At 34.2% G+C, this 16,145-nt stretch overlaps 1 protein-coding gene and 1 non-coding gene across 3 annotated transcripts in view; both read right to left on the bottom strand.

Annotated features, from left to right (window-relative positions):
- Positions 1 to 16,145, bottom strand: part of kra (basic leucine zipper and W2 domain-containing protein kra) — a 168,419-nt gene that overhangs the window by 129,338 nt on the left and 22,936 nt on the right. For both annotated transcript variants that reach the window (XM_090405613.1, XM_090405614.1), the window contains exon 2: positions 4,522 to 4,592. In XM_090405613.1, the coding sequence (XP_090261739.1) occupies positions 4,522 to 4,582 (61 nt within the window). In that variant the 5' untranslated portion in view covers positions 4,583 to 4,592. The remainder of the gene's footprint in view (positions 1 to 4,521; positions 4,593 to 16,145) is intronic.
- TRNAV-AAC (transfer RNA valine (anticodon AAC)) lies at positions 14,533 to 14,605 on the bottom strand. Its single transcript has one exon. It is a non-coding gene; the product is annotated as a tRNA-Val (tRNA).

Here is a 16,145-nt window from a genome sequence, read left to right as displayed (position 1 = left end):
TGTACATGACAAAAAAAACACAGAAAACAGAAATCAACTTTACTTAAATGTATTTTGTAAACCTCTACTAATTTGTCTATTCTTGCTTCAATGCTATTCGCATGCAGGAGTCTATATTCAGAGTTGATTTCATTGTTTCGTTTTAATATTTACCACTATGGAAAATCCCTTTTCACAGAAATATGTAGAAACAAAAAGCAACAAAATTTGAATGGCAATGGTAAACAGGTGTGGTTATTCCCTCCAGATAGGTATCCAGAATTGGACTAAACTTTTCTTCTTGAAAACAGAGATCAGACTTAAATCCTTTGTAAATTTCAGTAGTGTGTCATCATCCATTGGTCATAAATTTGTATTTTCACAGTTATTCTATGGTCTTGATTAAAGAATTTTCTACAATCAAGTTCATTATTTGGAAAATATTCATCTAAATTTTTCAATTAATCTCTGGAGATGACATGAATTTACATGTACAGCAATTCTTCGATTAGTGAGGTTAATGCGTTCTTTAAAACAGGTACATTAATCGAAAACGCACTAATCGAATATCATAACCTATGGGAAAAAGTATAATTCGTTCCTCAAATTTCTTTCCTGAACCTTAATTTTTTTATAAAAGAATTAAGGTATGTCTCAGGGACTAGTTAAAGGAAAACCATGAAACTGAAGGAGAATAAAACATATTCAGAATATAAATTTTATTATTCTACTTCTTAACAAAGAATTGAGCTAACATAGTTTGGCGGGCATTCTGTTTCTTTTTTTTTCATACAACCGATGGTATGGCCATATTGCCTCTTCCACTCTTCTGCAAATTTTACTGCTTCTCTCTTCATCAGAATCAGACTCTAAGTATTGTGCTTAAAAACTTCGATTGTATGAAACATATTTTCAAATTGTTTCTGTGAAATCTCTTTTGACTGACTATCAGTGGTTAAATTTTCTTCATATTCTTCGGGATCTTCCAGCTGTGCATCTAAATTTAGCAGGTCGGAATCACTCAATTCTTCAGAATGAGATTTAATTAACTCTTGGACATTATCATTGAAGGGGAGAAAGAAATGATGGATGTACGAATTGGTCGCCAACACGCGAAATCACGTGCTTTACAGATAAAATTTCCTAACTGTTATACAGGCAAAATAGTTACCACTTAAAAAACTACAATGATCATAAAAGAGAAGTTAATTTTCCGACGTGTAATAATAAACAACTCATCCCAGAACACGGATTCATTGCCCTATTATCAGAATGGATTCTCCTTTTTGTGACATGTGCAGAAGTGTCGAATCTGTGGGCGTACTATAGCAGACGACATAAATTTTGGCAGTAAAAATTTGGAACATAGTATGCCATTAAAAATAACTTTGTAAAATGTTTTAAATCGGTAACTAAATTATTTCATTCTGGTGAGTGATTTTTTAAAATAGTTAGCCATCAAAATGTATAGATAGAAAATTTTTAAAATCCGTAACATTTATTTTTAAGATGTATATAGGTGCACTAATTGAATTTGGGTATCGAAAAAAAATTGACGCACTAATCGGGGGCGCATTAATCGAGGGATTACTGTAGTTAATCAAATTTAAAATTGTAGTCGGTAATCATTTGCGAATAGTTCAGAAACATTTCAAAAACATCAGAATATACTCTTTTAATCCATCTATGCCAGTGGTTCTCAAAGGGTGCGCCCTGTGGTATTCCACAGAAATATGTGTCTAGATATAAAATAAATATAGTTACTCTATTATACCTTTTCATTACAGATATACCCTCCTTTTGTCAACACATCATTATTATGTTAATTACCAGCGGTTTTTCTTGCAAAGAGAACAAGAATATGGTTTATTCTTGTTGTGTATGTTACTTATTTTAGAAGTGTTGAAAGTGGATGTTATGTGCATATTACTTATTTTCAGATAAATATACCCAAATAAAATGGATAGATTTCTCAAAAAGAAGTGTGATTTTGAAGAATCAGATTCTGGAAATGAGCAAAAGTTAAGTACAAGTAAGAAAGCAAAACTGCGGCCTACTCGCAAATATAATGAAAGTTATTTAAGCTTTGGTTTCACTTGGACCGGAAGTGAAGATCATCCTTTGCCGCTATGTTTAGTATGTGGATGTAAAATGGCAAATGAATAATTGCTTCCTAGTAAATTGAGTAAACATTTTAAAACTACACACTCTAATTTACAAGATAAATCTAAGTTTTTTCAAGAGATTGTCTGAACAGCAAACAAAAGCGGCAAATTCTTTTAAAAGTATAATGACTGTTTCTGATAAAGCTCAAATCGCTTCTTATCAAGTCTCAGAACTGATAGCAAAAAAAATGAACGATCATACTTTAGGTGAGTCACTTATTTTGCCTGCATGCAAAAAAATGGTCATGACAATGCTAGGAAATGAAGCAGCAATGAAAATAAGCAAGATTCCTCTGTCCAACGATACAGTTCACAGGGGTATTACAGAAATGTCTTCTGATATCGAGAAAAATGTATGCAGTAATAAACTTCAGTATTCAAATTTGCATTGCAAGTTGATGAGTCAACTTGCAATGCAAAATACACTTAATGTAGATACACTTAATGCTTTTGCAAAGAATTAAGTGTATCTACAAAAGGTGAAGACGTTTTTAACATTTTGAATAGCTATCTTGATAAATGGCAGTTAACATGGAAGTCGTGTGTAGGCATTTGTACAGATGGAGCCGCTTCCATGGTAGGCTGTGTTAAGGGCCTTACATCTTTTGTAAAAAAACAAAATGAGAATGTCATCGTAACTCACTGCTTTCTTCATAGGGAGGCCTTGATGACAAAAACATTAGGAGAAAAATTAAGAGAAGTTTTAGATCAAGTTGTTCAGATGGTAAACTTTATTAAAACAAGACCTGTCAAATCATGTTTGTTCGAAAAGCTTTGTATCGATATGGATTCACAACACAGACGGCTCCTTTTACACACTGAGGTGAGGTGGCTGTCAAGGGGGGGAAAGTACTTACCCGTGTACACAAGCTACGACAAGAACTTCTTGCATTTTTTGAAGAGATGAAACAATTACATTTTTGTAACCTCCTTCAATGCGAATTTTGGATTGCCAGGTTACAGTATTTGGCCGATATATTTCAGCAGCTCAATATTTTGAATACTAGCATGCAAGGGAAAGAAGAAAATATTCTCACATCCACTGACAAAATGAAAGCGTTTCAGAGAAAACTACAGATTTGGAAAAGAAAAGCTGTTGAAGGTAATTTGGAAATGTTTCCATTGGTAAATAACACTTGCATAAATGAAACACTTCCAATAATAGTTGAACATTTAACAAGTTTAGAAGAAAAATTGAGTTCTTATTTTCCATCACTTAACACTGAACAATACGATTGGATTAGAAACCCATTTATGGAAAATTCAAGTGATTTTGGTTTAACATTAATAGAAGAACTGATAGCTATATCCACTGATCGTGGATTGATGATTAAACATAAGGAATTGTTTCTCGAAGCCTTTTGATTTCTATAAAAGAAGAATATGTGTCAATATCTAAAAAAGCTTTGAACATTTTACTACAATTTTCAACATCATATTTATGTGAATTAGGATTTTCTACCCTCACTACAATTAAGTGTAAAAAGAGAGGAACTCTTCAATGTATTGACGAGGAAATGAGAGTTTGCCTTTCAAATATATGCCCAAACATTGAAGCAATCGCTAGGACACATCACGCTCATGTTTCTCATAAACACAAGAATGAATAAACTTAATGTATGTTTCATTTTATTATTTTTTTTATTGCATTATTTTTATTCTAATATTTGACTTAATTATTATAACATATTTCTCAGAAATTTGTATATAGTGCGCACCTACAATTATTTGTAGGATTTTAAATGTGCCCAGACTTCAAAAAGTTTGAGAACCACTGATCTATGCCATTTTATTTTCATTGCCTCTATTTTACCTAGCATAGTAAAAATGTTAGACTGGTTTCCTTGTAAAGATTAAACATATGGATCTGAGAGGTGGGTTAGAAATATAACTTGTCAAAGACCACAGATATGAGAGTTCTGAGAAGGGTGAGAAGAGTGAAAGATGCATTAATAGCAGTATTTTATTAAAAATGAAGATATTAGGAAAGAATCTGACACTGTTAGCACTCAGGAATGTGTTGTTAGCAGGGTTATCATCAGGTGGTATGGTTACTTAAAGATAATAGGAAGAAAGGTTAGCAAAACAAGTGTTATTTTACCAGGATGGCAGGAAAAAGATCCCACAAGAGGTGCCTTAGAAAACTGAAATACAAGATCTCATATTGGAGTCATGAAGGATAATGGATTAATTTAGAGGAAAATTGCTGATAAGTTAATGATGTAACTTTTTTTTTCATGAAACACTACAATAATAGCCTGTACAAGAGGATATGCATTAGGAATTTTATGATGCTTGAAAGAATTACTGTTCATGAAAGTATAATTTCTGAGTGAGTATTCAAACTTTACAATTTGATATAAATGCAAAAACTTGCCTCTTTTTCTGGTTTTGATGCGCTGGCCTGATAGTGTCGGCTTTTCAGTTTTCTGACTCATACAAATGCAGCTAGAAAACAAAATTAACAAACTTAACAAGTGTAATCTAATGAACACAAAAAGCATTTAATACTACAAAAAAATGTTTCCAGATGTGAGTGTATTCACATTTATTATGCAATAATAAAAAATAATATAATACAGGTTATTCAAAATAATCAAATTCAATTTGTAGAAATTATACAATAAGGAAAAATATCAAAATTATTCAGTTGTAATCCATGTATAGCATGAACTGTCTACTATAACTCAATAGAAAAGATCAATCAGATGACATGAACCTGATGGATATAATTACATACAGGGGAGATATTTGGAAATTGTGTAAAAAAAAAAAAAAAAAAAAAAAAAAAAAAAAAAAAGATGACTGGAACTCCTCTTCTAAACCAGTGATCAGGTAAATGAGCATTCAAAAACTTCCAAATCATTCTAGACATTATATCAAAAGCAAGTTAGCAAACTCTTAGAAAATAGAAAAGGATGTAACAGAGCTGTGAAAGTAACTTAACAAGTTATAGGAAGAATAGATATAATGACACAATGGTGGTAATTGTTCTGGAGACTACTCGTTATCAGGGCCATTGTAACACTAAGCAACTGGGAGTGACAAAACTGTATATCAACCATAAAAACACATTTTTATATATTTGAACAATTTGTTTATTTTAGAGGCAGCAAAACAGTGTTTGTTTTCAGGGATAGAAGTACCCTAAAAACAGTCCTGTTCACATATCAAATTCTGATGATTAGAGAGAGCTCAATATGCTCTTTCATATATAAAAACTGAATCTGAGAATTACAGAGGAATGAATTTCACTACCGATAGTTTCAAGTAAAATTCTGCAAGAATCCTCAACTAGTACATATTGCTGAGTACCTTGGGCGATTTGGCTACTTAGCCAATCAATCCTGTGGTTAGTCTCGATGTGGTTAAACAGAAGTCATTTCCCAAGCTGGAGCTTTTAGTTTTTTTTCCCAATATCTTTCTGATATTGATATTACCAAATTACAGCAGTTTCTTTTAGTTAGATTGTTATGCAGAATTTTGTTGCTAATTTTTTTTTCCCCTCCAGTATAACCAGTAATAATGTTTTTTGACATGGAGTTTCTCCTTTTTTAAGAGTATTCTCGTTGGAATAGGTCATTTTTCAAGGTTCCAATTACAACGAATTGTGTGCTGACGCAAATTGGATTCTACATGTATTGTCTCCTGTGCCACTTTATACAAAAACATAAAATGACAGACATATGATGGATAGCATGTAGTCAACACATTAAAAGCAGAAACACTCTTCAAATAAATGTAAATGAAATGCATGAGGGGTAAAATGTTCAAATTATTTAATGACTGATTTATATAATCCTATAATGAACTGTGAAAACAACCACTGATTCCAATAGTAATACATTATCCTGTTTACTCAGCTGTGAGTGAGACATGAATCAACATATGTCAATTTTTAATGCTTTTCTTATATATAGCTTTAATTTACACATACTTCAGTTAATTTATAATAATCACTCTCAGACATCCAAAACCAGACCCACTACTGGCTAAAGCTCAATTATTCACTTCAACAACAAAAACAACTTTATACAGGACTATCTTTCCTTGATCAGAATACTATTTCCACATTATTGATCTAGACACCTGCTCAGAAGGAATGATGGCTTTTATTCCAGCTGGAATTACAGGAATTATTCTGAATTGAATAAAGGCCACTATGCCTCATTCCATTCACAACCTCCACCCACCATAAAAGCCATGGTTTAATACATTCATACCAGATTGTGTTTTGTATCATTACCCACTCTCTAGGATTTAAGCAAGTATACTTGAGAAATGGTTGAGAAGGATTGTGAAAGAAAAGCTTGGGGAAGAACAAGCTGGATTCAAGCCAAACAGAGGCTGTCAGGATCAGATTTTCACTTTACAACAAATAGATGAGAAATCATGGTAATATAACAAAGATCTGTATTTAAGTTTTGTAGATCTGACAAGGTGCCAAGAGAGAAGCTAGTCAAAATGCTTCAGTTATATGGTGAAAATGGGGCATTATATCAAGCAATACTTACTCTTTATTTGAGTTCTAAGTCAGCAGTTAGAATTGAAGGAAGTACAGGAATACGGTTTAATGTTAAATCTGGTGTGAGACAAGGATGTTGATTATTCTCTCTATTATTCATTATCTACATGGATCACATTATGAAGGAAAGTGGTATTAAACCTGATATCAAAATTGGAGATGTTAATGTCAGCTCTTTGCTTTATGCAGATGATATATTCCTAAATAAATCCGTTACAAGTCTGCGAGAATCCCTGACTAAATTGAATAACTATTGTGATAGATATACTATGAAGGTCAGCAATAGCAAGACAAAGACAATGAAAATAGGCAGAAGCATTGAAAATATCAACTGCATTGTGAATGGAGAACCTATAGAACAAGTAAAACATTTCAGCTACTTAGGCACGATTTTTAGTGAAGATGGTAAATTAAATATGGAAAGAGACAATAGAATCAACAAAGCTGGAATAAATTTATATGGAATAAGAAAAAAATTAGTCAAAACACTAAATTAGCTGTATATAAGACAGTGTTCAAACCAATTTTAACTTATGGATCTGAGAGGGTCAGAAGTAAAACACTTGACCAAAGACTAGAGACCACCGATATGAGTCCTGAGAAAGATTAGGGGCATGAACAGATGACATCAATGGCAATATCATGTTAAAAATGATGATATTAGGAAAGAACTTGACATTGTCAGCATTCAGGAATGAGTTAAGAGAACTAATCTCAGGTGGTATGGTCACTTAAACAGAATGGGTGAGGAAAGATTAGCAACACAAGTGTTCTTTGCCAGGAAAAACACCCAGAGCAAGACCAAGATATAGGTGGATTGATATCTTAGAAGATAGAAATATAAGATCTGATAATGTTGGAGTCTTGATGGGTAACAGATTCATTTGAAAGAAAATTGTAGATAGGAAGTTAGTAATGATGTAAATTTTTCATGTAGTATTATCATATCATTTATGATGATGATGACCCAATCTCTAGGAATATAGAACTGCACTTTATATAATAGTAAGTTAAACGTATTAATAAAAATGCTTTCAGAATGTGTATTCAAATTAATAACTAATTCTGATTACTTTATATATTGGTGCTGAACATCACTGTTTACATAATGAATACTTTCCATTCTTATCTCATTTCTCCCTAGTTCAATCATCCAAAATAATAATACAGAAACCAGTTGCCATTCCTTCCATAAAATAATCATACTTTAATATGTATCTCATTATTCTTTGAAAATGTTAATTTTCATGGAAGAAAATTCAAAATCCTGTAATATGAAATTCCCCATATATTTCAGTCTCAAATGAAGCCGGATACATTTCAATCACCAGGTTATAATATGCATAATTTCCATAAAGTTTTGCAATTCCTTATTTCACATTAGGTGATTTTTAAAAGGAAGTACAGGAAGATGGTTTAATGTTAAATCTGGTGTGAGACAAGGATGTACATTATCCCCTCTGTTATTCATTATCTATATGGATCACATTATGAAGGAAAGTGGTATTGAAGGAAAGTGGTATTAAACATGATATCAAAATTGGAGATGTTAATGTCAGCTCTTTGCTTTATGCGGATGATGTTATACTTCTAAATAAATCTGCTACAAGTCTGCAAGATTCTCTGACTAAATTGAATAGCTGTTGTAATAGATATGGTATGAAGGTCAGCAATAAAAAGACAAAGACAATGTAAATAGGCAGAATCATTGAAAATGTCAACTGTGTTGTGAATGGAGAACCTGTGGAACAAGTAAAACATTTCAGCTATTTAGGCACGATTTTTATGAAGATGGTAAATTAAATATAGAAATAGACAACAGAATCAGCAAAGCTGGTATGGTGGGAAGTCAACTGAATAAATTCATATGGAATAAGAGAGAAATTAGTCAGAACACTAAATTAGCTGTATACAAGACAGTGTTCAAACCAGTTTTAACTTATGGATCTGAGAGCTGGGTCAGAAGTAAAACATTTCACCAAAGACTAGAGACCACAGATATGAGAGTCCTGAGAAAGATTATAGGCATGAACAGATGGCATCAATGGCAATATCATATTAAAAACGAGGATATTAGGAAAGAACTTGACATTGTCAGCATCCAGGAATGCGTTAGCAGAGCTAATCTTAGGTGGTATGGTCACTTAAACAGAATGGGCGAGGAAAGATTAGCAAAACTAGTGTTCTCTGCAGGTTGGCAGTAAAACGACACAGAGGAAGACCAAGATATAGGTGGATTGATACAGTACAAAGTGCTTTAGACGATAGAAATATAAGATCTGATAATGATAATATTGGAGTCTTGACAAGTAACAGACTGATTTGGAGGAAAAATTGTAGATAGGAAATTAATAATGATCTTAATTTTTTTTATGTAGTACTATCATGTCCTGTACACCCCTTGAGGGTACATGGCAGGAATTTGATGATGATGATTTTAAAAAACATAAGTCTTGCTAATATTTTAGTATTAACTAGGCCTTAATTGGAAATAAACTAGTCTCCTTTTTTTTTCTGTGGTTAAAGAATAGATACCAGGCCACTGAAAATTCTTAGAAAAAAATTTTCATATCCATTTTTTTTTAAATAGGTTTTCAGGATATTTACTATAATTCATGCTACAATAAAACTTTTTCTTTGTTTAGTGGCACCTATGTGTGTGTGGGGGATTAATTCAAATACTATTCACCCCCCCCTTTTTTTTTTTAAACTGAAGCTCTTCACATAAAAAGGTACACATGCATAACTAGTTAACACAATGACATAATTCATTTTCTATTATAGCAGTTTATTGCACCACCCATAATACCAGACAAGAACTGTAAACTGAATAATTATCTGTAACAATCTGTATTCATGCTTATTCTTTTCCTTAAAAAAATTCTTTTCTTTTCTGGTCACATGCAAATGGTTTATATCTGATTAATGCAGGATGAAATATAATTACTTTTCCTCTTAGAAATTTATATATACTAATCATCATCATCATCAAATTCCTGCCATGTACCCTCAAGGGATGTACAGGATATGAGAGTACTACATGAAAAATTTACATCATTACTAACTTCCTATCTACAATTTTACTCCAAATCAATCTGTTACCTGTCAAGACTCCAACATTATCAGATCTTATATTTCTATAATCAAAGGCACTTTGTACGGTATCAATCCGCCTATATCTAGGACTTCCTCTGGGTCGTTTTCCTGCCAACCTGGCAGAGAACACTTGTTTTGCTAATTTTACCTCGCCCATTCTGTTTAAGTGACCAAACCACATTAGATTAGCCCTGCTAACGCATTCCTGGATGCTGACAATGTAAAGTTCTTTCCTAATATCCTCGTTTTTAATATATTGCCAATGATGCCATCTGTTCATGCAGCTAATCTTTCTCAGGACTCTCATATCTATGGTCTCTAGTCTTTGGTCAAGTGTTTTACTTCTGACCCAGCTCTCAGATCCATAAGTTAAAACTGGTTTGAACACTGTCTTGTATACAGCTAATTTAGTGTTCCGACTAATTTCTCTCTTATTTTATATGAATTTATTCAATTGACTTCCTACCATACCAGCTTTGTTGATTCCATTGTCTCTTTCCATATTTAATTTACCATCTTCACTAAAAATCGTGCCTAAGTAGCTGAAATGTTTCACTTGTTCCACAGGTTCTCCGTGCACAATGCAGTTGACATTTTCAATGATTCTGCCTATTTTCTTTGTCTTTTTATTGCTGACTTTCATACCATATCTATTACAACAGTTATTTAATTTAGTCAGGGAATCTACAAGATTCCCTGACTAAATTAAGACTTGTAGCAGATTTATTTAGAAGTATAACATCATCCGCATAAAGAAAAGAGATGACATTAATATCTCCAATTTTGATATCATGTTTAATACCACTTTCCTTCATAATATGATCCATTTAGATAATGAATAACAGAGGGGATAATGTACATCCTTGTCTCACATTAGATTTAACATTAAACCGTATTCCTGTACTTAATTCAATTCTAACAGCTGACTTACAACTCAAATAAAGACTAAGTATTGCTTGATACAATGTCCCATTGACACCATATAACTGTAGCTTATTGAATAGCTTCTCTCTTGGCACCTTGTCATCTGCCTTTTCCAGATCAACAAAACTTAAATACAGATCTTTGTTATATTCCCATGATTTCTTGACTATTTGTCGTAAAGTGAAGATCTGATCCTGACAGCCTCTATTTGGCCTGAATCCAGCTTGTTCTTCGCCAAGCTTTTCTTCCACAATTCTTCTCAACCGTTTCTCAAGTATACTTGCATAGATCTTGCCAGGAACACTCAGTAGGGAAATACCTCTGTAATTCTCACATTCAGTTTTATTTCCCTTTTTATATATGAGTATAAAAAGGGAAATAAAAATGGGCACCCCCGTATCAATTTTAATTACTGGTTAATTATATATTCTGAAGGCAGTAAATCCTATCCCTTCTACATAGTTATGATTTTGGTACTTCCAAGTTTGTCAGAAGTACAAAACTTATGTACCAAAGTAGGGAAAAATTCAGTTTGTGACCAATGGTCACAAAATGGTCATAGAAACCTCATTTCTTGAAAAGTAGCAGACATCGTTCAAAAGGTTCATCTCGCAACATGAAAGAAAAATTATTCACAGCCCATTTCAAAAAGGAAATTTGAAGTATGCCTTCATACTACTGATCATTCTCACCTCATTGCATCCATCTATATCTTTTCTGCAACAATGAAGATGAAAGTTTATCCACAATTAGCTTCACTAACTGGAAGGTCAACCAGTTAATTTTTTTTTTATGTTGGGCCCCCATACACAAGAGGTTGGCTGATCAACCTAGAGTATATTAGTACTGCATATGGGTAGTGGGTTGGGAAAGGAGAAACTTGTTTATATTTGATTTAATAGCCTGTATATTGTATTCCTTGGGAAATACAGGGGGGAAAGACTGTTCCACAGAAGAGCAGTAGCAGGGGTGGAGGAGGAGGAAAAGAAACTTCTGTGGGTTTCAAGGTGTACTGTGAAAGGATGTTGGGCAGCAGCTGTGCGTGTTCCAAAAGGCTTAGTAGTGAGTGGGGGAATTATTGATACTACTTCAGATGAACATCTGCCATGAAAATATTTATAAAAGAAGGGAGCAAGCTGGTAAGAGATGGATCATTTATCAATCTAACTGCTTTCCTCTGTACTGAGTCAAGCATTTTGAGGGGGATTTTAGAAGCCCCACTCCAAATGTGAGAGAAGTATTCAATGGCTGGGAAGATTTGTGATTTGTATAAGGTTAACAGCTGTTTAGAGGTGAAGTAATGTCTTGATTGAAAGAGAAATCCTAGTTTTTTGAAAGCTGAGGATGCAATTGTTGTTATGTGTTTATGCCAGGAGAGGCCTGATGCCAGGGTAATTCCAAGAAGAGAAATCTCATCTTGTCTGGAAATTCGAGTGTTATCAAAAATAATATGGGGGGGAATGGTTTTTTTTTTTTTTTTTTTTTTTTTTTTTTTTTTTTTTTTTTGAGAAATAAGACAGAATTGGGTTTTACTAGTTGATAAGGTTATCCAAGCTCCATTGAAGGATGGCTTGGAGGTCAAAATTGAGGGCAGTGGTGGGTGATGTTCAGGAAGTCGAGATAAGTTGTGTAGGGTAAGGTTTGTTAAATGAAAGGGTGGAGCGCAATGTGCTGTCATCTGCAAAATTGTGTATTGTGATGGAAGTCAACTGAAGTAGGTCATTGATATACAGAAGGAAGAGGGTTGGTGAAAGAATAGAACCTTGTGGAACTCCAGGATTAGTTGAATATTGAGAGGATAAGGAACCGTGTACCATCACATATAGTGCGCATCCAGACAGATAAATAGCTGGCAATCCAACTGCAGAAGTCTTGAGACACTCCAAATGAGAGGAGTTTGCTTAGTAAGCCTTTGTGTCAGACCCAGTCTAAAGCTTTAGAGATATCAAGTGCAACCACTTGAGGTGCACCAAATTTCTCCATGGCATTTGTCCAGAGATGAGTGATATATTAGAGTAGATCTCCTGTTTATTGTCCAACTTGTATGAATTCCACCACTTTAGATCCAAAACAGATCTTTAGCCTAGGCATCCACATCTGAATATGTGTGATAGAACGGTTTAGAGAAAACTAGTGCTATTGTGCAGATAAGAGGAATGCCACATGTTCACAGTATGTTAATGAGGCAGTGAAATAGCATGTTTTAAAGGTTTTTTTTTTTTAGCTTTATTCACAGGAATCATGCACAAATTAGATTTGAATATGTAATCAATTAATGCAAAGTAATACAAGGCACTATAATGTGGGACATAGAAAAATTAAGAAAAAAATAAACCAGTTTAATTTGGATGTTTAACCTTTATGAAATTATAGAGATGACTGAACAGTGGAATGTTTTTTCTCTTCATAAATCTTTTGATAACTCATCATCTATTCTGTTTTGATTTTAAGAATTGTGAGGGATTAGAATCCATGTAAATACTAAAAATTAAAAATATACCATGTTCACACTGAAAGGGAGACCTATCACATGGGTTGTCAGCGTTGAGGAATACTACTGTTAGATGGTGTGAGAATAATGTAGGCAGGTTAAGTAAACATTTTAGCATAGCATTATTAGCTCTTTAACAATAATTTGGATACATCTGAATTTACAGAAGTTGAGTTTACATTACTGCCTGTGTATGTGTGTATATATATACATATATACAACATGCATAATACATGCTGGCCACTCGATTCCATTAACATCCTCGGTCTTCAGAAGTCGGATTTAATCCCTTTGCCCATTACTCACACCCTATGACTTACATGTTCACAGTATATTAATGAGGTAGTGAAATAGCATGTTTTAAAGGTTATTACAATATAGCGTGGCATTGTCATCCATAAAAATGAATTCTTCACCTACTGCATCACGGAACAATCAAACATGACACTGAAGAACTTTGTTGCAATATTGTTCACTAGTCAATCTCTTCTTCCAGCACTTGAAGGTTGGTGTATCCATTAGGCATAATGCTTCCCCACACCATGATCCCAGTACCACTGTATCTCTCCCTTTCAAGAACATTCTCGCGATATCAAGCAGTATCATTTTCACGCCAGATTTAGTGTTGTCTAGAATCGGAGGAAAGACTAAAACAACTCTCATCTCATTGGCGTCTTTTTATGCATAAAACACCACTGAAAATTGTGAATAAAGGGACACAAGACCACAGCCATTCGGACATACAGGTCTACTTGTCACAGTTTTTCCAGATATCTGAGTACCTGTGCTTGAATGGAGCCGACTTGCAAGCTGACCTGTCGTGGTGCATTGATTATATTTTGCTGTTGTAACCAAAAAATCTGTCTTCATGCTCTGTGGTAGAGCGATGACAACCTCTTAGGAAATGTCTGAAACACATTCCATTGGTTTGAAATGCTATCCCCAGAGCCTGGATCCAAAGTTATTATTATTATTATTATTCCTGACACCTCCAAGGAGTCCGAATACTCATCACGGAGGACACCTACAACTGTCTCAACCACTACACCGAACCTCTACTACGAATCATCTCCATCAACTGTCCACTTCCACCACAACTGGTATTCTATGTCTGTAAATTGCATGTGTTCTGAAGGGCCGATTTGTCTGTATGAGGGATGAAAAACCTGAGTTTCCGGGAGAAAAAACTCTGCTACCTCCGTATGAGATCGGCTAACTCACCTTCGATTGAAAATCGTCCAGATAAAGATTCCTCCTGTCGTGACGAGAATCGAACTTAGGTCTATTCCAATCGAAGGGCGCAAAGTACTGTCGTTCTTCCAATTGCACTACGGAGGTGCTTAAAAATGATTTGTGCCTGCCAGGAATCGAACCTGGGACCTTCCGCGTGTTAAGCGGATGTGATACCCACTACACCATAAGCACATTTTAATATTACAACTGCAAATTCATATGAATCAGGATTGTGGCAATTTGTATAACTGACGATTTTGAGCGGAAAGCAGATACATTTTCAAATTACACGCAAAGGGGGTCACTTGGTGAAACTCAATTGGATAAAATGGCAAAAGGGTGCTCTATTACCTGTCCTCTTATTATGTGAGATACAAACTTTCTTGCAATATCAATAATTCTGCAGCCTTCTTCAAGCTTTCCAATATATCATCTAGATGATTTCCCCATGTGAAATCATCTAGATGATATATTTGAGACATTACAAGACTTCCAAGTTTGCAACTTTATTCCTTCACAAAAAGAGTTTCCTTCAAACAGAATTTGCTTAGAGCATCCTTTTGCCATTTATCCAGTTGAGTTTCACCAAGTGACCCCTTTGTGTGTAATTTGAAAATGTATCTGCTTTCCACTCAAAATCGTCAGTTATACAAATTGCCACAATCCTGATTCATCTGAATTTGTGGTTGTAATATTAAGAAATAGTATTCATCCTTAGGTTTTGAATGCATGCACATGTGTGTGAGGGGTACCTGAATATATATATATATATATCCAGCCTATTCCAAAAACTGCAAGATCCATCAAATTACTGACTAATCGCCAATGCAGAAAATCAACAGCAGTCAACTTCTCTGCTACCTCTAAAGGTCAACCAGTTAATCAGCAATCACTGGTATGGATTCTGCCAATCAAGATCCATGGCTGACCTATTCACTCACATTGCTCACCACACCATGGAAAAGTCTGAAGAAATCTACTATCGCTCAACATTTCCCAAACTTATTATTACACCTGGCATCAGGACCTGCTATACAAACTGCCAACCTTTGGTATACCTGTTACTCTATGTAATTGGGTTAGCCAGCTCTCTCACTAGTCACCACACATCATGGTAGTGGCATCCTCTCTTGTCACTAATGCAAGAGTTCTCAGGACTCTTTTCTATTACCTGTCCACTTTTCCTATACATCAATGACTCACACCCAATCACCAGTAATCCTATTCAGCTTAGCTGAAGACAGTATACTCCACATCCATCCTACTCATTTGACAAACTAATGAGCTTCTCAAGATTTTCAAATCTCCATACTAGCCTTCCAATGGGGCAAGCAGAACCTGGTCATCTTCAATACCATGAGACTTGCCTTTTCTCTTACAGAAGAGATCTCAGCTCACCTGCTCCTTACTTCAGTAATACAAAATAACTAGACGCAATCAGATCTCTCTCCTTGGACTACCCTTCTTCTAGCCTCTTCCAGCATAAACATAATTTAGATACTCAGCATCTAAAAAATAAAAATAAATAAATAAAAAATTGGACAATATCTTCTTGCTTAACATGTCGTTTTACACTCACCAGGCTACTAACTACACAAATCCTAAATCATCCATCTATAGAATACTAGATGTTATGTTGGAGGTTTAATGGTATATTTACAGAACTAAGAAAGGATTAAAAACTAAGTATAGTCTCTGGGAAAATTAAAAACTATTTTTTAATGCTTCCAAT

The sequence above is a fragment of the Typopeltis vanoorti genome, chromosome 15 (assembly GCF_054136105.1).
Source record: "Typopeltis vanoorti isolate ZY-2024b chromosome 15, IOZ_Tvanoo_1.0, whole genome shotgun sequence".
In the NCBI taxonomy this organism is placed as follows: Eukaryota; Metazoa; Arthropoda; class Arachnida; order Uropygi; family Thelyphonidae; genus Typopeltis; species Typopeltis vanoorti.
This window is presented reverse-complemented; position numbering and strand designations above follow the sequence as displayed.